Genomic DNA, 23,176 nt, shown 5'->3' with positions numbered 1-23,176 from the left:
AGAGGTGGGCGATCATTCAACCAGTTACAGGGTGATGTGTAGTCAGCATGACGAACACTCAACCGTTGTTGAAGGTTTTCTATGACCTGGTTACACCTCTATTCATAGTTCCCGAATTTCCTCACAATGGTGGGTGGCCACTGGTCCCATACATATGCCGAAATCTCAGGAGAAAAGTTGTTACGCTTCCCCCTGGAGACTACATTCAGTGTGCGTCCGTAGCCCGAGACCAATGCTTGACACATTAGACGGTGCTGTACAAGTTTCTTCATAGGTGGCTACAATTCTGGTATTTAGGCTACTGTCTATTTTATATTAAATGTGACAGTCATGTGTTTATTTTGTTAAACATCATTGCTTTTCTGTCACTTAATCGCGATGATTAATGAAGACACACTCACAAAGAACAGGGGCTTGAACCCAGTAATTTTTGTCGTGAGAGTGAAGTAGATCATTTGACTCACTCAGCCACAGAGGCAGCACTCTCATATGTGGTTACAGTCATTAAATATTCTCACTTTTAGAAGAGTTTTGCATAGAAGATCACAGTTTGTAGTGCTTTAAATGTTGATTTACACACAGAGTAATATAATTTATACCAAATAGCAATCTTACTTAATCTTATATGAGATTAAATGTACGAGGCATATTCGGAAAGTAAGTACCGAAAGAGTGTAAGAAATAAAGTAAAATAGTTTTGTAACTTTTTTTATTTGAATTGCATTCTACAGACCTTAAACTACTTTACTACATAGTTTCCACCATTTTTCAAGCATTTGTCATAGCGTGGCACTAGTTTTTGTATCCCATCATCATAGAATGTTCCCACCTGTGATGAAAGCCATCCATGCACTCCTGCTTCGATTTCATCATCCTCGTCAAAACGCTAACCACAATTTTCAATTCCAGGCGATCTGTCACAATTTCGTAGAGGACTATTTTCTTGAAATTTGTGGAAATTCCATGGAAGGCGATGATATTGTGAAGCATCTGTTTTCACGAATTTCCTCGTCGACCGCACGCACCAAATCCTCGGTCACAACAGATGGCCGACCGTTCCTTGGTTCATCGTGAACTGTCTCACAACCTTCTTTAAACAAAGAAAAAGACCTCTCACAGTTGACGGTGGATGTCTACCGGTTTCACGTTTCTTGCATTGAGAAAACGAAACACAGACCGGACTTCACAGTCGGCGGGCCGATTGATTTTCTTGAACATTTCAAACCTTCATAAACCTACGAAGAAAAAGCATGACCTGCTCCCACGGTCGTGACTGCAGTGCTACAGCGGCAATATTTGCCAACGGTACTTACTTTACGAATATGCCTTGCTACTTGTGCTAAATTCTTGCTCATCGTTATTATTTTTAATTTCAGTGGTACTTTTATGTTCACCTCCGAGACCAGGCAGATAAATGGAAATGTCAGCCCAAGAAATGGTTGTCCCCAGAACTCGAGAGGCATGAAATCATGGTTGGTTCCTTCAGTTTACTTATTGGAAGCTCCATGACAGCTGTCGTTGCCTGCTACCACATGAATGGTGGATGGTCAATGGTATATTACAAGTTTGATGAATATGGATGGATCTGGTGGTTCTTACAGTGGCCAGTAATATTTTTGGCAGAGGTAAGTCCAACTGAATAATTATTGTTAAACATATTCATATGCAAGCAATTAATCCTCTACATTTTCACACACAAAGGATATGTACAATTTTAAGCAAAAAATGCAGTACTCGAACTTGGGTCTCTGGAATACTGTGCTATTTTTTTAACAAACAGCCCTGGTTTCGCCTTATTTTTCATTTCCAGTGTTTCACTTCTGTCAGTGCTACCGCAGCTCTGCTGAAAATTCTGTCTACTGTTTTCAGCAGATCAATAGGTGTGTCCGACCCTGTGGCCGAGTGGTTAGCACATCGTGCTGCGATGCCAAGGGTCCCGGGTTCGAATCCCGGTCGGGCTTGGTTGTTTGTGAATGTCCATTCATCAATTTCATCATTTCATCACTCATCTCCATCTTCGCAAATTAGCCAAGAGGCACAAAACACGAAGTAAAATAAACTAAATCAAATCAAAAAATCAAATCAATAGGTGTTTTGAAACATCTACTGTGTTCAGAATGTTAAACATACATAAATAAAAATTGTTAATAAGGAGGAATGAAATACAATATTTACAGCCGGCATTTTAAGCTATTAAATATAATACTTTAGACATTATTTTCCATTGTAGTTTCTCTACTGTACTGTTTTCCGTAGATCAATGGGTGTTTTGAAACATCTACTATGTTTAGATTTTCAAAACAAATTATTGATAAAGGATAATGAAAAGTTATATTTATAGCCAGTATGTTGGGGTAGACGCAGTACATACAATAATACGAGACATGTAATACTGAAGACAATATTTCATTTCATTTCAATATTTATTTCTTTACTGTACATGTACATTTAGGTCTACTGATGGTGTTCGGTAGGAAACCAATGAGTTTCGGTACATTTCCAAGAAACACAGTAGAAATTTCCAGCAGAGAGTGGAATTCGTTACCTGTGAAACACTGATGACATCGACAGTGCCTAGTTTTGGCCAGCATAGAGCTTTATATTATCACATACAAACGTATTTTAGTATATATACTACAATACATTATTACCTTGTGATTTGGAACACACAGGATACGTATTTGATCGAAATTTTAAGCAAAAAATGCAGGCTCGACCACAACTCGGTCATTTTCCAGGTGATGTGATCAGCACCATGCCTCAGCTGCCTTTACCTCCCAGAGTGGTCCCAGGTACCCATTGATTTGAGTTTGGCTGAGCACCAGAGCTGCTTTATGTATGGACCAGTTTGGAAAAATTCCAACCTCTTTAGATCACCCACCCTGGGAATCGAATCTGGATCTTCTCCCATGTGGCAGTCAGACACACTACCGACTAGTCCATCAAGCTAATACATATAGAATGAATATTAGGACAGTTGGTATATTTTACATTTCATTAATAATAGTTAGGTAAATTACATATAATGTTTTTGCATGTCCTTGCATTCCATCATAATGAGAAAATTGATATTATGGTATGGTTTTGGTGTGGGTATGACAAATTTTTCGCAATAACACGCACAGATATTTCCGTGTTTCAGATGTTCATGTGCATTCAATCAGCCAATTTTCCATGAAACAATTTTGTTTACACATGTTACAAAATGGATCTTGTGAAAGTTTTACTTTGTGAAGTATTGTCTCCGTCACCAATATATCCTGCACCACGGATATTTAACAGGCACTAACAAATGAGATGTGTGTATGTTATTCTACATCTTGTGCAATTGGTGTGCCAGTTGATTTATCATTAGCTTGCAGGGTCTGAAGCCAAATAACGTTGATTGTATAATTGAGATACTTTTGGTAAAGTATTCGAATCAGTGTGCGAATCCTGGGGGGATGGGGGATTTCCCCCACCAACAATCTTGGCCTCAAAAATCCCCCCACCAAAAATTTCCACAGGAGAGTTTTTGGTATAACAAACAAAAGATAAGCAATTACTTTTGATTTCAAATATACTTTACTAAGAATAATATCAAAAGCACACATAAATTAGTGTAGTTGTGAGTATTGAATGCATTCTCTCTCAAGAGGTCAGTAACAAATCTACATCAATACCCACAATAAAAGTAAAACAAGAATGCAAGAAGATAATAACAATGAAATCTAATAATCTATATTAATATAAAGCACAAACTAAACAAAAAAACTTGCACATAATAAAACCACTTGAACTATTTCATAACTTAAAAATCTTTACCACTTAGTAAAGGAATTAGATAGCTGCTTTGCAATATCTGATATGTATACAAGTAACACATTAATTTCCTTTATGTAATTAATAATAATAATAATAATAATATATTTTAATTGAGTAATTTATTTTTACTTATAGTAACACTACAAATATGTTTGTGGGGGAGGGAGTTTGTAGATGAAGAACTTTCTCCCCCCCACCAGTTTTCAACAATTTCACACCCTGATTCAAATGGACAAAAAATTGCTTTGAAGGGGAGGGGAGAAGATTCCGCTAAGAATGTTCTAAAAATTAGCAAGAGAATGTGTCTCTCTGAGATTTGTAGTCTCCCACAGTTGACGATGAACAGCGCAGATCCTCAGTTTCCACTGTAGGTAACAGCCTACATGGCACAGCTAGGTTCCCAATAGAGTACATTGACCTGACATGAGAGGGTAAGAAATACCAAGGAAAGTTTGCCTATATTAAGGAGCCCTTGTTACCAGGTAAGAGAAATGGAACAGTCAATGGGAACAGCTCGTGGATATCCATCACGCAGATGACAATATAGTTTCTCACACTTCAGAAAGCTTCACGTCTTCTGCTACATGGCATCACTGAACAGACTAGAGCATAGGAGTTACACACCACAGAGGCCGTTATAACCCTTTGGAATTAGTAGGTACATCCAATGCTCAAAGTGAGGGGAAATGGTTTCCCCCAGCTAGCAAAACTTTCCCAAAACATCTTCCAGTTGTCTCATTGTCACCACGTTAAACCATAAGAGCATTGTCACCATGTTAAACCATAAGAGCATTCTCCCAGCTAACCCCAAGGTTCAACCCAACATCCCCCAGCCAACATTTTATAATTCAAAAATTTGTTACACCACAACCACACTTTTCTTTTTCATTGCTTTTATGTCTTCTCAAGTTAACCCTGGCAATATGTGTTGTTGTTGTATGTTTTTTTAACGTTACGCCTCTACACATTTTGAAAAAGCTAGTTGCTGAAATAAGATGAATGATGATTAGATTAAACAAAACATTATAGAACATCCATATCATGGAGGCATGTATGTTGACATTCATTGAGTCTTACGTCATAATCACACCAGCTAACCAAATGTTCTAAAAAATTTTGTTCTACTATGCTATAAGCCCCTACAATAATAATAATAATAAAATTAGCAAAGTGTCTGTCACTGACTGGTAACACTTCCATGAAATCTATAGCATACCACTGGTAAAATGTCAAGAAAAAATAAAATACTGATTCAGTTGCACATAATGATAATGTAAATATATTTTATTTTCTCTTCTACTGGGCTAAAGCATTGCTTTAAAGAAGGATGGTGAGCACTGGCATATGCAAGATTTTTTTCAGGAGGGGCTGGAATTGTAGGGTGGATAGTACGTAGCTGCTTTCTGGGGGGGGGGGGTATACACCATAAGATATTTCCTACATTTAGAACTTTCTACCCTACACAAATTGGGGATCATTTTAAAGGGGCTTTTCATTTATCACTCTGTATTTTCCCTAGTTCTTCACTTCATTTAGTTGAAAATGTTAATTTTCTCAAAATTTCGGAGGGGACTGTAGTTTCATCAGCCCTCCCCCCTTCCTCCGCCTGCATACATCAGCGATAGTGAGTGCAGATGTAACATCACACAATGAGTCCATCCTATATACTCATATCGTGATTAACTATGAAACAACAGTAAGACTATTGGTGTATTTAATCTGGTAAATAGCTAACTACACACAGAAATTTGAATAATAAATAACATGCACTATAATCTTGTAAATTTAACATCTTATATCACCGCAAGGTTCATTTGTCATAATTCAAGGTCAACTTCTTTTTAGGTAGAACCTGGCCTTCAAGGTCTGTTCTGCAACAGGTTATTTATTACTTTTTATTTTATTTCTTTAACGTCAATAGATGGCATGAAAGCTTTCAAATACAAAATATACACTTTCATTTCCTCTCACAGACTGTTCAATTGATTGCTCTGTTCAATTTTCATTTTTCTTTAATTGCTGTCACAATATTTAAAATAAATTAACATTTGTAGAGTGCATATATATAACAGTGCATATATGTAACAGTTCATCAGCTGCATATTATTTTGGAAGAATATAATGTGGCAATGCTTAAATAAGTTCTATGAAGGTTTTCCAGTAAATATATTAAACGTTAACTCTATTTTAGCCAAGAGTATAACAAAACTTAAAACACAAAGTTGGCAATCAGTTCCACAATAGTCAGGCGTGAAACTCAAAACAGTGAAATGAGAAAAGGAATAAGTTCAAGTTTAAAAATCTAATGGACATATTTGTCTTAAATTTTGTTAATGGGGGGTGGAGCGGGGGGTTGATGAACTCATCCCTGGCAGATATGAAACTTTACCTTTGTTGGTAAGGATACCCAAGTCCCCCCACAGGTCTGCTATTAGGAATGGATGCTTTAGATATATATTTTGCTATCTTTAAACACCATTCATGCATGAATTAAGCAAAAGGGTTAATCTCAGGGTTTCATCATGTCCGTTTATCTGCTGTCGGAAGAATCTGTTTCCATAGAGTACTAACATAATGTGATCTGATAGGCGTTGCTTGAAGTGAAAAATGTTTGGTGAATATAAGGTGAAGTCTTGTCAGGTAATCAATCACTGATGCTTCCCAATCCATAGAGAGTGAAACTGCATAATATAAATTAAATATTAATACGGAGAAACTAGTACTCACTTTTATCCGCGAAGCTGTTTTTTTGCGGATAAGAGTGAGTACTAGTTTCTCCGTATTTATATACTACCGCGTCTCTCTTTTCCCAATTATGAATAAATTAAATCCTTTGCATCTGAATATTGTCTTTCAGTTTGTGTGTGAATATTCATGTGTGTACATTAAAAGATAAATTAATGAATCAATTTGTTTTTCTTCCAGGATTATATAACATATATTCTTCATCGGTGGTATCATACTCCATTTTTGTACAAGCATTTCCACAAACTACATCACAAATACAAACAACCTACAGCTTTCTCAGTGACAGCCATTCATCCAGTTGAATTTGTTCATCTACAACTCTCTGTGCTTGTGCTACCTATGTTCACAATTCCTATGCACTGGGGTAAGCAGTTCCTTCTACTCATTTTCTAATTATATTAAGACTTGCCTTATATGTATGCTCGATATATTATATTTAGTACAAATCTGCAGGGTGATCAACTTAAATATTCTGTAGGACCAATACCAAAATCACGAATGTGCTAAATCTTCCTTTTCAGATGAAGCACTTTAAAGGTCCCAGAAAAAAGGCAGATTTTACATTTGGAAAAAAAAAAAATTAAATTAGGCACACACAGGAGATGTACTACGTATTTTTCAGTAAAAAATGCAGGCTCAAGCAGGACTCGAATCTGGGTCTCTGGCATACCCTGCCATTGCTCTATCACTGAGCTACCGAGCCAGCTTGGCTTTGTCTGATTTTTGGTTGTTGCTGTTTTACAGCATCTACAGTGTTTCAAAGGCAGCATATTCTGTTGCGGCAGCACTTGCAGTGACAGCAAAAAATCAGGCAAATCCAGACTGGCTCGGTAGCTCATTGGTAAAGCAATGGCATGGTATGCCAGAGATCCAGGTTCGAGTCCTGGTTGAGCCTGTATTTTTTGCTGAAAAATTTATGTAGTTTGGAAAAATGTACCCTAATTTTTAAAATATGTGCCTACTTATGGTTCTTTATTATGTTACGTAAGTTAGCATAGGAATCTATCAACAAAAAGTAGTTAGAAACTGCACTAGGTGAAATAGTAAAAATTTTCACATTCATGGTTTTGACATTGGTGCAATGATATAAATAACCTCCTGTGATGCAACAGCCCTTGATGACCAGGGCCTACCTACCGACTACTGGCCTCACTTTCACCTGCAGAGGTTATGGGGTGATGTGTGGCCAGCACAACAAAGGTGGTTGTTGTAGGTTTCCATGACAAGGTAATGCTACTCATTCATAGCTCCGCAATTTCTTCACGATGGTGGGTGGCCACCAGTTCATACAAAGGCTGAAATCTTGGGAGAAAAGTCATAAGCTTTTCCCAGGAGACTTGAACCTGTGCGTGTCCCATAACCAGAGCCCAAAGCCTGATGTCTCAGACCAAACGATTACGGTGTGGGATGGTGCAATGATATAATGAAACAAAAAATGTTACCTTGAAAATTTATAAAAATTTATCCCGAGAGTGTTTCTAATTACACAGTAGCTCGAGCAAAGTTTTTACTTATCTAATACATCTCAATATGCACACTATTAGTGGTATAACACATGACCAACCTGTATTCAATATCCTATGTGCTTGACAGCATTGCAGATCAAGAACATCATGTAATCTTGTTTGGTAAAATTTACACTTTACAAAACTAAACAGAAAAAATGAAGAAGAGTAATGTTCCAGGTTCTCCCAGTTCAGCATCCACATAACTCATGGTCTAGGAAATTCCTCAGAACCAGTGCTTAAAGTGAGCCAGTGTTCCCGAAAATCAGTTTGGTGCCAGAAATCAGTTCCTGCTGTAGCACTGGACATCTATTTTATTTATTTCGTACACTATAGGTAGGTTTCATGTGAAGTCAGGATGAATGCAGACACCATGTTTGCGGCCAATTTAATTTGTCATTTGCTAGGAAATATCAACCAAATAGTGTTTGTTATATATGCACCAACTCCATGTTTGTTTTAAACCACGATTGTCACTGTTAGTATTTCCCGCCTGTCTGCTTGAATTCCATATGCGTACAAGAACTGACCTCAATCATGGCTAGTCGAAACCACAATGCGACAGTTTGTGACATAGGTGGAACACACCAAAAAAAAGTCCATACAAAAGTCCATCCTTTGTTACATTAATTATTGTAAACAATAGAGAAGAGGAAAAGAGAAACTTCTTGAACTAAATTTGTCTCCTGTTGGTGGATGGTCAGCAGGCACCAGGCATTTCAGGATGACAAGTTTATCCCATGTTTTATCTTTCGTTTGGTAGTCCTAAATATCCATATTGATATGCATATCTTGGACGAGGGGTTGATTTCCCAGAAGCGGGATGATAAGCTTATAGGGGGAAAATTATTTTGTATTGATGTAAACTTTGCGATTAAGCAAAGTGGCAAAAGAGCAAAGTAAAAGAAACCAAATCAATCAATCATCTGGCAAAGACATATCATAAATATTTCACTTTCATGACTAGTAGTAGTAGTAAAAGCCACCCCTGCCGCCACCTCCTCTATTTGTGGTTTACATTCCATTATGTATGTAATGGCAGATTGCATTAACTTGCTGATGCAACCTATTGGAAATCCTTTCACAATATAATATTAAGGAAATCAATATGAACCTGTACTATGGTCTTATTTATCCTCACTTAAAATACTGTATTACAGCTTGGGGAGGAGCAGCTCACGTACATACAAAAAGAGTATTCACATTACAGAAGAAGGCTGTTAGACTTATATGCAAAATACCATCCAGATCCACTTGCAGAATTGCCTTTCGCAAAAACAAAATTATGACTGTATACTCGCTCGGGGTTTACAAATCTATTATCTATGTACTTAATGACAAGACTCAAATAAGAAATGAAGAAATTCATGAACATAATACAAGACAAAGACAAAACTTCCATATCCAGATTAACAGATTAACTCTGACAGACAGATCACCACATTCTGCAGGCATAAAATTCCACAACAACCTTCCCCTTGGCTAAAAAATATCACTCCCCTAATCAAGAAATACCTCACAGACAGAGCTCTGTATGACATCAATAAACTATAAACTAGATTGGGTACAAATATCAAGTAGACAAAGAAATGTCATAATACCATAGAAGGAACAATATAACTCTCTAATAAATAAGAAAATAAAAAGAAAGTCATGCATGCACTTTATATATATATATATATATATATATATATATATATTATACAGGTATCATTATTATCATTGTTCTTAATATTGTGAATGTGATGTACAATTTATTTTTTATTTTTTTATCACATATGTGCAGCATGTAAAAATCTTTTGTTCTTATATTGTAATTGCTTGTATACCATACCTTATATTTTCATGTATCTGGACGAAATCCATACCCATGAAAAAATGGGTCAACGTATGAATATAGATTATGATTATAATTAGGCTTGCTTGATTGATGTTGAAATTATGCGCAATTCAGTGCACAGGCTATTTTGTTGCCCCTTAACTAAGTAAAACAAAATTAAGGAGATGCCTGCCGGCTCCTGTGGCAGAGTGGTTAGCACATCGCACTACGACGCTAGGAGTCCCGGGTTCGAATCCCGGCCTGGGCATTGATGTTTGTGAGTGTCCATTCATCAATTTCATCATGTCATCACTCATCTCCATCTTCGCAAATCAGCCAAAAGTGGCACAAAAAGCAAAGTAAAATATAGCAAATCAAAATAAAAAAAAGAATCAAATTAAGAATATAAAATAGGTCAGTTAAAAAACTTTCTAACTTAAACTACTCATTCTTTCATTACTTAAAAAGAACTACAACTATCGGGAAGGACTAAAATATCCTTACCTATTAAAAGCTGAGGTTGTAAAGGGGTAATCAGTACACACAAGGACAAATGCAGGACAACACAACTCCACAGATGATTATGCTGGCTGTAGATCCAGGTGCCAGAGCCTCATTGGTTTACTAGCAGCAGTTACTGAGCTGTCCTGTGTGGAAAGTCAGGTTGACTTTTGGGTGCCTGAGCAGAAGGTCATCCATTACACCCAGGAACTTGAGGCATGGCATGCAACTGCAACATATCCACATAGCTACTTGCATTCACAGTTGATTCCACAAAGCAAAATGGACCTATGATCTTGTTCTTCATCAATGAGCAAGTCAAATTCACTTTGGGATATGCACATTCATGCTCATGCACTGCATTGTGTAGTTCCATCGCAATATTCGACAATGGTATTGTTCACCATCCTGGACGTGTGGAACCAGCAACCTGCTGCACTATTCGAATAAAAGCTTGTCTCACAATAAAATCATGAGAACATAGAGTTCCTTTACAATAATTCCGTGTAACAAATGCTAAAACTATGAAAGCATTGTGTGATGTAAGTTCTGAATTGTTCTTTTAATATAGTTTTAAGCTGTATTTACTCTGTACATGGACATCCGCAGGATTTTTTCCAGGGAGGGGCAAGGAAGGTATTTTTTTCCAGGGTGGGGCAAACAAGTCACATTTTCCCCCAAAGAGTGTAGTTCCCTAAAAAAAACATTGCTTAAATTTGAATTTATGGTGTCAATGCAATAATTAACACATATTATTGTGGCTAAAATGAAATCATATGTGTGAAATACATAATTTTTGGTTGACTTTCATTTTCCGGGGGGGGGGGGGGCATGGCCCTCCTTGCCCAACTTCCTTCCGGACGCCCGTGACTCTGTACTTTTGCTGAGTAATTTTAACGATTCCACCATGAGTGGAAGAAGTACCTGTTCTTCCTTATACTGTTGGATTTCACATTTTTATGCCATGTATTCGTTTTTGTGTGATAAAGCTCAAATACATGTAAAAAATTAAAAATTGTGGTGTAAATTAATTTTTTTGATAGCTACAAAGAAACATTGAATATTACTCCTTGCAGCTTTTACCCAATATTTGCACCTATTCATATATTTTTTTTCTCTAGTTCCAACATGTGCCATTCCATTGTACGTTTACTATCATGGAATAATTGACCACTCAGGAATCAATTTCAAAAGACAATGGTGGCAACCGTGGCAACCAGATGCTATCTTCCATGACAACCATCATCAGTATTTTCATGTTAACTTTGGTTTCAACACAGAGATATGGGACTGGGTAAGTATCTTTCACTGATGTTATTTCTTGAGTCCAAATTGTCAGAAATGTTGCATTAACTGTAGTAAATGTTATTAAATTTTGAATGCTAACAATATTAATTGGTTCCAGTGGCGGAATGGCACTTGGTCCATTCTAACCAATAGTTACATATGAAATAATTCTTGAATCTTTCCTGCCCAATGGTGGCAGAGTGGTTAGCACATCACACTACAAAGTCAAGGGTCCCGGGTTCGAATCCCAGCCTGGGTATGGATGTTTGTGAGTGTCCATTCATCAATTTCATCATATCATCACTCATCCCCATCTTCGCAAATTAGCCAAAAGTGGCACAAAAAGCAAAGCAAAATAAATCAAATCAATCAACCTTGAAGCTTTCCTTCAGGTTAATGATGAAGAGGTTTCCTCAGGATCTCGGAAACCTATCTGGAAATCACCTGGTCGATATCTCGAGAAAACATCTTCATCAATATTTACATAATTTTCATATGAACAATATAGCATTACTATGTGGTATATGGGAATTAACGTGCACAGGGTGAAAATAGGGTTACTAAAATTCAAATTCCACATATATGAAGAATGTTTATTATTTTCTTCCATCATTATTATATCTTTCCGTTGTCGTGATAAACCTAATGATATAAATATAGTACAAAAAGTGGGGAAATGAAGAAACAAAGACATTTTCTCTACGATTGTGTCACAACTGTTGAGCCAGGAAAATGTAAAAATATACATAAAGCATTTATATATTTAATTTTGATTTCAAATGTAGATTATTACCAGAATACTTTAAAGAAAATTAGGAACAAATAATAATAATAATTGGCATTTGCTATTACAATATTTACAAAATATCCATAATAACCATCCATAATGTTCCACACCAATGAAATAAAGAATAGCTTACACATACAGTATTGAGATACAAATAAAATATGGATTAAATATGATGTGTACAAAAACCTAGTACAGGTGCTTGGGAGAGGGGATTGCTCCCATCACCCTCCCCGTGGATATGCACCTGATTGATTCTGTGCTTAAACAGGCAAACTTGTGTGTTGCTATCACACCAGTTTGCACAAAGTACCTCCCTCCCCAAGCTAGAATATTTTGCGAAAGCATCTCCCCATTTGCTTTACCCTCTCCATGATGAATCATGTAAGCATCCCCCCACCTATACCCAAACATTACTAAGCATCCCTCCACAGGAATTTCCACTTAGAGCACCAGATTGATTGTTTGATTGATTGATTTAGTATATTTTACTTCGCATTTTGTGCCTCTTGGCTAATGTGCGAAGATGGAGATGAGTAATGAAATGATGAAATTGATGAATGGACATTCACAAACAACCAAGCCCGAGCAGGATTCGAACCCGAGACCCTTGGCATCACAGCCCGATGTGCTAACAACTCAGCCACAGGGTCCGGCACCAGATTGATTGATCACAAAATAATATTCTAAGATTAGAAGTAAAGGAAAAAGGTAAAGTGCTCCCCTGTGGTTTGCACCACACCATGAAGGCATATAAGGGGTGTGGAGTTAGAGCTCCACACTTTCTTGATCACAGTTAGAGGTGGGGGTGGCATGAACAGCACCACGCCTCTGGCTGCCTTTACCTCCTCCCCCTCACAGAGTTTCCTCCAGGTACCCACTTTATACAATGCTGGGTGGGCGCCGGAGCTGCTTGAACAGGTGGAAAAAAATCCCAGTTCTCCCCCACCATGATCGAACCTGGGTCTCTTGCATGGTATTCAGATGACTTAAGGCGAAGAGGGACAATTACGCACCAGGCAAGCATTTATTCCAATATCGTCGGAATGAGCAATGCTACTAAAAAGATCTCCGGCAGAAATGAAGAGTATGAATTTCTCCCCATGTGGCAAGTGGAAGCGGTTTCCTAAGTTGATTATTAAGCCTTATACGAGTTTTGAAAAATATGATGAATTAGTATTTACCGAATCCCATGTATTCCTTATGGGACATCAACTTCAACTTCAAGTTACGGCTCATGAAATGGGAGTTTCGACTTTTCCTACTGCTATGACATAGTTCTACGTGTCCTTTTTCCGTCCATGTACTTTTCTACGTCATCGGATGTTTGATATTCCCGAGAGAACGAATAAAATAATGGTCCCATAAGCCTAGTGCATTTCTCCTTGCCTCCTACGGCCATCCTGGCAGTGTTGCCAAACCTGATGTGCATAATAGAGCTAAATTTCACCATCCATATAGCTAAAGAGTACTTCCAAGGAGCTAGATTAACGAAGGCTGCATAAAGTGCCTACTAGGGTAATTTTAGTTGTCAGAGGGGTAGGGGTGCTGCTATTACCGTTAGCTTTAAAGTGATGGTAATTATTTCTTCTTATTTTTCACCGCCTAGATTTGGCGGCATCACCCATCTCAATAATCCAATGATGTTAATATAAAATCGAAAATATAGGGTTCCCGGATAACAAAATTGTCATCTTCATCTTAGCCACAGCGCTATATATAAAAATACATGGGGGAGGAAACAAAAGGTGGGTGACGCAGCCTATAGCTATACGAATATCACGTCACGTGCAAAATGTACACTCATGGCAAAAGTTGGTATTTTTGGGCCGGAGCCAGTGGTGGCATCATGGTGGGGCAGAGGGCGGGTGCCACAGTTCACAGTCAAACGAGTGAACGAAGGAGCCACATTTGGCTCCAAAAGAGCGAAGTTGGCAACAGTGATCAGCAGCTGCCCCAGCGAGAAAGACCAAGGGGAAATTGTCCCTCCTCGCCTTAACAACTGAGCTACCACAACTGTTGCTTAGAAGCCAAAAGGGATAATTCAATGTGGATGAAGCAATTTTCCAGTTGAGATTAGAATACCAAGAAATACTTTTCCAATGCAAAAAAATTGTTTGGAATACTCCTTAGTTAAAAGACCACATTTATAACATGGCTACAGGTATAGACAGAAATCATTAGAATGGATTTGGGAATTCATGAATAAAATTATTTTTGAGCAAAAATACTATTGTTTCCAGGGAAAATATTGATTGATATTCACTTCGCTTTGCGTGCCACTTTTTGGCTAATTTGCAAAGATGGGGACGAGTGATGATATGATGAAATTGATGAATGGATACTCACAAACATGTATGTCCAAGCCAGGATTCGAACCCGGGACCCCTTGCATCGTGGCACGATGTGCTAACCATTCTGCCACGGGGCACATTCAGGGATAACAATGCCTAGATAAAATCTGCAAGCTATTTGCCTTGAGAATACTGCACGCTATTCACATCAACTTAGCTAGGCTATTTATGAAACCCAGAGATGAAATGTATCAGGAAATGTGGATAAAATTGCTCATTTCAATAAGAAATAGTCTTCAGGATGGTGTGATAGCCTACAATGGCAGCAACTTATGTAACCCTGTGGGGCACGACCCACCCAGTAATTTGTCTTGTATTGTAAAATCCCCACATTTAACAAAACAAACATTTCATAATTATACACTTAAAGAATTCCCACAATTTAATAACTGTTAGATCTCCAGTTCGATACTTGTCATTTTTCTACATTATTTACAGTGTCAGTGGTCATATCGTTATTGTGAAAGTAAGGGTGGAGAAGGGCTTACGACATGTGTTATGTATTGTACAAATTTACACAACAAATTGCTGAGTCCAGCCCATCCAATGTTTTTGAAAAGTTGGAAACACTGATAGCTCACATCTTAAAAACTCCTTAAACTCAGCATACACCACTAATAAACACACCTATGGTGGTATACGATTGGCTAATAATGTAATGTAAACAATGCATAAATGTGTAAAGATGTACAGAATCAATTAGTGAAACCATATACCTAAAAAGAATAAAATTTGTCAAGAATAGTAGCCTCTTATAAAGTTATGCATGCAGAATGGGCAAGGAAAGAAAAGGATCATTTCTTCAAAATAATGCTATCAAAACATATTTCCTACCAAATTTGTTTCTCATTATGAAACCTATGAAATGAGGCATCACCCAATATGCTTCCCTCCTTGATAGCAAACTGGTAGGAATGCTGTTCCCTTGAAATAAGAATTCCGGATTTGATAGCTGATGGAGGAACATAGTGGTTTGGATTAGGAATGGCCAGATCTGGATCCTGCCGGATCCAAAATCCGGATCCGGTTGGTTCCAGATCCTAAAATTTTTTGGATCCGGATCTGTGGATCCGGAACTTTCAGATCCGGAATTTTCGGATCCGGATTCGGAATTTTCGGATCCGGATTCGGAATTTTCAGATCCGGATTCGGAATTTTCGGATCCGGATCCGTTTTGCCATCCCACATGCACGTCTTTGGAAATTAAGAATGTGTTTATAACATATTGTTACATGCTAATATATGTACATATATATATAATATACATACATACACATATATATATAGTGTGTGTGTGCGCGATTTGTAATTAATTAATACACTTACAAGGGAGGTCTAAGTCTCCCCCTCCGATTTCCATGAAACTTGGCAGGTGTATACAGTAGGGTGGATCGAAAAACAGTTTTTTTCGAAATCGGTCTGTGGCTAGTGCTTAACGTTTGTGGTTGGTGGTCCTTATAACCCGTAAAAAATTCCAACTTGATCGGATAATACCTTCAGGCTGCGCTTTTTAGTCAAAATTTTAAATTTTTTGAAAAAATGTAAAAAATTTGAAATTTTTCCTGATGGTTTCTCGATGATTCTGGAGTAATTTGATGGCAAAAAATTACATATATTGCTTGTATGTTGCTTAATATTAACGATTTAGTGTGTTTGAATCAGGGAAAATGGTTTCTTATTTCGCCAAAATTCGTCAAAAAACGACAAATATACAGAAATGTTATGGATGTTGGGTAGGCAATAACCCGCTATAATTACTCGACCCCACCGACTTAAATTTACCAAAAACTATAAGGTTGTAGGAAAGGAAGTAAACTGCAGCTCTTAGTTTATCGACTAATCGACTATCCAACACTTGCCATGAAAAGGTAGATGCAAATACATTAATGACACCAGAACGTGCGTTGCTTATATCCTGCACCTGTAGGACTCTTCTTCCGTCACCCTAGTGCTCCCATCGCCCGTGTGATTTTTTTCATTTTCAGAAGTGCGGCAAGTGGACGAAGCTGAAAATGTCGAAGACAAGGAAGACTTACCTGGCGATGATGAAGATGGAGAATTAATTCCGCAAAAGAAAAAGTTTAACTCGGGAACAAATAGTCAGACCAGGGTCAATCTGAGTTCGTTTTCGCGTGCATGTGAGAGGCGTGGTGTGTCAGACAGAGTAGATACACATTTGGCGTCAAGTCTTCTGAGTGATATAGATAAAACACTACCTCAAAAGGTGAAATTTAACATTGTTATAGACAGAAACAATGTCAGGCGACAGCGCTCACGAACGCGACAAACACCACAGGGACAACAATGTCCCCAGAACAAGAACATTTTGTCGCTGTACTTTGATGGAAGGAAAGATTCTACTTTGTTGACGCAGAAGGAGCAACTGCTGCTATTTGGAACTTTCTCTGCGAAGAAGGCTTAGATTTGACGGAATTGTCGTGCATAGTATCCGACGGAGAAAGGAAGAACACGGGGAATCACACCGGCATCATCTCGCGTTTAGAAGAATATATTCAGCGTCCTCTCCAATGGATTGTGTGTCAATTGCATTCTAATGAACTGCCCCTAAGACACATTTTTGAGAAAATTGACGGCAAGACATAAGGCCGGAAGGGATTTCATGGCGACGTAGGAAAGAGCTTGTCTACCTGCCAAGACCGGCCCATCGTCCAGTTCGAAAAAATTGAAGCAGTTCTTCCTGATATTGACGTTGATGTTCTCAGCACAGACCAGGCTTACTTCTACAAAATGTGCCAGGCTGCAAACAGTGGAGTGTGTCCAAATGATCTTGTGATGTGTCTTCCTGGGCCCATTCACCATGCTGGATGGCTGACTCTTGCAGGGTGCATCTTTCGACTGTATGTAGCAACGTCAAATCCATCACTTGCTCTTAAGACATTGACAGAATTTGTCGTTAAAGTTTACGCTCCCATGTGGTTTTACATCAAATGCAATGGAACTATCAAGGACGCGTCAAAATACCTGTGGCTAACATTGCAGAAAATGGAGTCTTACCCATGACTTTTCTCTATGAACGTCTTCAAAATCATGCTTTCTAGGGGCATCCAGAAAACATACTTGTTGGTATGTTGGCAGACAGTCGTCCAAATGTACGTTAAAACGTGGCGAAGAAGATCCTGGAAGCAAGAAAAAACCAAAGCCAACCAAACAACACCACTAGAAAATTTTCTCCCCCAGTGATTAACTTTAATGCCAAAGATTACACAGATTTACTGCACTGGGGAAAATAAAAAATAACATCGCCTCCAGTAGCACTCTTACTTACGAATGAAGACTTAGAAGAGATCGCAGCAGGAAGAGACGATTCCCTAGGAAAACTGCAGACTTTTTTTGACGTGCCGTGCCATAGCCAGGCAGTGGAACGGTGCGTCAAAGATGTAACTGCTGCATGAATTGCTGTATGTAGCAACGTCAAATCCATCACTTGCTCTTAAGACATATGCTGTATGGTTATGACTCCCGAGATGGCTATATTAGAGGTCGATTGGAGGACAGGAAAATATTACCAAAGTTTGATACCAAAGCGGACTTTAAAACCTAAATAGGCCAGTCTACCTGGGTGGGTGGGCAGGCGGCGCTCGATTGCAGACACCTCCTCGTGGTGAGTGCTGGATAGTCGATTAGTCGAAGAACTAAGAGCTGCAGTTTACTTCCTTTCCTATAACCTTATAGTTTTTGGTAAATTTAAGTCGGTGGGGTCGAGTAATTATAGCGGGTTATTGCCTACCCAACATCCGTAACATTTCTGTTTATTTGTCGTTTTTTGACGAATTTTGGCGAAATAAGAAACCATTTTCCCTGATTCAAACACACTAAATCGTTAATATTAAGCAACATACAAGCAATATATGTAATTTTTTGCCATTAAATCACTCCAGAATCATCGAGAAACCATCAGGAAAAATTGCAAATTTTTGACATTTTTTCATAAAAATTTAAAATTTTGACTAAAAAGCGCAGCCTGAAGATATTATCCGATCAAGTTGGAATTTTTTACGGGTTATAAGGACCACCAACCACAAACGTTAAGCACTAGCCGCAGACCGATTTCGAAAAAAACGGTTTTTCGATCCACCCTAGTATAGATCCCCCCCTCAAATGTCAAGATGAGGAGAATTTGAAGTGGGGATCTGACCCCGAAACCACGTAAATATGGCATAGGAAGAAACAGGGGGCATAGGGCCTCTCTATACACCTGTCAAATTTCATGGGAATCGGAGGGGGATACAGGGGTCAAATCCTTACTTCAATTTGTCCTCATCTTGACATTTGAGGGGGTTTTGATCCCCTAAAACAGTTTTTTAGCTGAAACAAAAAAAACCACGTATTTCTTCCATTGGGCCCCACTATACACCTGCCAAGTTTCATGGAAATCGGAGGGACACAGGGGTCAGATCCTCACTTCAATTTGTCCTCATCTTGACATTTGAGGGGGTTTTGCCCCCTACAACCGTTTTTTAGCTGAAACAAAAAAAACACGTATTTCTTCCTTTGGGCCCCACTATACACCTGCCAAGTTTAATGGAAATCGGAGGGACACAGGGGTCAGATCCTCACTTCAATTTGTCCTCATCTTGACATTTGAGGGGGTTTGCCCCCTAAAACCGTTTTTTAGCTGAAACAAAAAGCACGTATTTCTTCCATTGGACCCCACTATACACCTGCCAAATTTCATGGAAATCGGAGGGGGACACTTAGATAACCTCCCTTGTTAGTCTTACACTTTGTAATTATATAACACTGCATATATTATAATGTTTTATTTTAATTTGTAAAACTGTAACTGTAGAACAATTGTATAATTTTTGTATAACATTTCTATCTTGTTATATGTGTTAATCGTTTCATCCTGGAATGGAATGTCTCGCATTTATGTGTGTTTCCATTTCCAATACATTCGAATGAATACATATTCGTTTCAATGGCATTTACAAAATCACCTCTAACATTTTATGTTAAACAAGTAAGATTATTTTTGTGCACGAGTGTGTTAGCCGATGCGTAGCAAAGTATTTTAGGAACAACACTTGAAACAAATTCTTGTAGGACTAACTAATGAAAAATTTCTTTGTAATCGAAGATCATAATACCTTTTAAGGTGTGTTAATATTATAATGGGATTGAGATATGAAACTCTCGGATCCGGATCCGAAACTTTCAGACCTGGATCCGGATCTGGAATTTTCGGAGTCAGATCCAGATCTGTAACTTTTGGATCTGGATCCGAACGGATCCGGATTTTTCGGATCCGGATCCATTTGGCCATCCCTAGTTTGGATCCCATTTTAAACTGTAGGTCCAGTCTCAATTAGCTTATCTGAGCCTGAAGTAGACTCAAAACAAACTTTCCTTGAGCTATTGCTTGTACTTGTAGCGATTGCATCCATTATTGTTTCCACTTCTATGACATCAGCTCATTATACACCGTGTTTCAAAATGATGTGAACGATTTCAACCCGTTATATTTTATTCATAAATTGTCAAAATAAGATACAACTTCACACATATGTAGTATAACTGTCCAAGTTTAAGTGCCAATGGCTATCCCGAAGTTAACTTACAAATGCTTAATGTGGACACGCTTCATTACTCTGCACATGTCAATATGGTAATCTAACTCCATCCAGACACGTTTCAGAATGATCTCATCAATAATATGCACCACATCACTAATGCGGTGGATCTAATAGAGTTATTTGCTGGTCGATCTTTATGAAAACCGTGTATGAAACTGATGTTACATGCTCATTACTGACTTACTCTAGCAAAATGCTTTCTCCTCACCACTGGCAGCCAATTTGCAACTGGTCAACCTGCTACCTTGCGACAGAATTTATAACTACTGAGCTACTGAGCCGTTCAAAAAAAAAAATGTGTGTTCGAATGTATTTCACAGGATATTCAATTGGTGATTTGTGTTTGAATGTATTTCACAGGATATTCAATTGGTGATTTGTGTTTGAATGTATTTCACAGGATATTCAATTGGTGATTTGTGTTTGAATGTATTTCACAGGATATTCAATCGGTGATTTGTGTTCGAATGTATTTCACAGGATATTCAATCGTTGATTTGTGTTCGAATGTATTTCACAGGATATTCAATCAGTGATTATGTTGTATTTCTCGTGGCATGTTTCTTTATCGTTCAGCCTCACTTTCATGTAACATCCTGGACTGCATTTTGCAGACGAACAAGATGCAAAATGACCTAAGTGCTGATGCACCCAAAATTTTAATCATTTTGAAACACCCTGTAAAAGTGCATGGAAAGAGGAGAACATTTCTTTAGCAGCTATATTGAATAATATATATTTTAAAATTGTTGATGTAAGAGGTTGTTTGTAGTATACTTGTAAAAGCCAGGTAACATTGTCTATGGGACTTCGTACACTAACCACATGTCTTCAGAGAAAAACCTCTTACAACCCTTAACCTTCAATGGCTGTTGTACCACAGAGTTGTTTTTAAAATAGTTCTTTTGAACAAGTTGCCATGAAGCCTGCTTTCTTATTTGAAATTTTACATTTACCACTTGTTCCTGTGCAAGGAAGTGCCACAAGAATGAAAAATTGCATGTTTTGACTTTTTTGGCATGTCCTACATAGGCTATTATGTAGTTGCATTCAAGTTTTAACCATTTGTTGCTGCCAATGTTACAAGTATACAGACTGATACTGAACACATGAAATAGTGTTTGTAACGAACCACGACAGGAGTTTATTCAGAATTTTCCATCTGGGGAGGGGAATTACCATTAGGCTTTTGTAAATATATATATATATATATATGGGGTGTTGGGGTGTGTAGATAAATCAATGAAGCACCAGGGGTGCCATGCCCACAGGGGGGGGGGGGATTATGGTGCAGGCTGCACCATCGAGATTTTGGGGGGGATTTTTTCCCTTCAAATAATATAAAATTCAACATATACGGTATGCCCAAATGAAACGAAGACTTCGGTTATATCTAAAGAATATTATATTACAGAATATTTGCATTACATAATATGTGAATTACAGTTAATGTGTAACATGATACCTACACATAATTGCCATTGATATTGATGCACTGATCCCAGCACGTAGGAAGGGAGTGGATGGCTTCAGTGTAGAAACTCCTGGGGTGCTTACGGATCCAGTTTTCCACGGTGTTCTGCCTTCCTTGTCACAGGTGAACCGTTGACCTTTGAGTGATTGTTTTAAGGGGCTGAAGATACGGGAGTCACATGGGGAAATATTGGGGCTGTACGGAGGATGTGTGAGGACTTCTCATTGAAGTGTTCTCATCAGGTCGAGGGTCTTCTTGGCCACATGTGGCCTAGCATTGTCCTGGAGCAGCTCTCTGCGCTGATCTGGAGGAATCCATAATGCACACGTCTGCGCAAAACAACTCTCGCCAACTGAGGAAACAGCAGGCGAAGCGGTTCGCTACACCTGCAAACTTGGACAAACACCGCACCATCTATCGGCAAACATATTTACCTTTTTCGATTAGATACAATGCCACTACAGCAAAGGTCTCCTTTTCATTTGGGCATACCTAATATATGTAAAAATTTTACACCTTATATGCACCAAATTTAATCTATTAGATGAAGAAAAGAAAGTGTTTAAGGGCATTATCGAATGGGGGAGGGAGAAATATCCAACTCTTACATATTTGGCCTTAATTGCCACGTGGGTTCTGGGGGTATTCTGAATTAAACTTAGGGGGGGCATTATCCAACTCTAGATCTTAGATTGTGGCGGGTATTTTAGTTAGAGGGGGATTGAGCATTAAATTGAGGGAATATCCAATTCTTGCATATTAGTATTGTCTTAAACTGTTGCGGAAATTCTGGTGTGGAGACCGAGAATATTTTTTTTTTCAAGGAGGCAATATCCACTCTTCAATATCAACAGTAAGTTGGTTGTAGGATTGAGTATTAAATTTAAAGGGGGGAGATAGGAAGCTTTTAAAAAAGTGTTAAATCTTAGATTGTGAAGGGATTTCTGTAGTGGAGAGAGAGTTTGAAGATTAAATTTTGGAGACTGTATTTAGCGATATGGTATCCACATGTTTTCGACCCCGAACATGCCAAATGAGAAGCTGGAAAAGACTAAATATCTCGGGATCTTAAGAAATTATTAAAACCCCCATTAAATTAATATTCTAGAAAGCCTGCAAGGATATGGATGTAAAAATTTTCTTGCGAGAGAAGTGAGCACTGTTACAACAATGCGAGTTTGGCACTTTACTGAGGTGAATGTGATGTTTTATAATACAGTTGCATTACAAGACATAATCGATATTCATCAATTACATTACTACTTAAAATATAATGCTTAGTGTTGGTATACTGCTTATT

At 38.1% G+C, this 23,176-nt stretch overlaps 1 protein-coding gene across 1 annotated transcript in view; it reads left to right on the top strand.

Annotated features, from left to right (window-relative positions):
• The window catches only part of LOC146003652 (lathosterol oxidase-like), a 43,937-nt gene that overhangs the window by 14,825 nt on the left and 5,936 nt on the right, over positions 1–23,176 (top strand). Inside the window, exons 3-5 of the mRNA XM_083142004.1 lie at positions 1,377–1,625; positions 6,730–6,916; positions 11,499–11,671. Coding sequence (XP_082998130.1) covers positions 1,377–1,625; positions 6,730–6,916; positions 11,499–11,671 — 609 coding nt within the window. The remainder of the gene's footprint in view (positions 1–1,376; positions 1,626–6,729; positions 6,917–11,498; positions 11,672–23,176) is intronic.

This window comes from Lepisma saccharinum, chromosome 20, assembly GCF_977018435.1.
Source record: "Lepisma saccharinum chromosome 20, izLepSacc3.1, whole genome shotgun sequence".
NCBI lineage: Eukaryota > Metazoa > Arthropoda > Insecta > Zygentoma > Lepismatidae > Lepisma > Lepisma saccharinum.
Note: the sequence above shows the minus strand (reverse complement) of the source record. Positions and strands in the feature narration are given on the sequence as shown.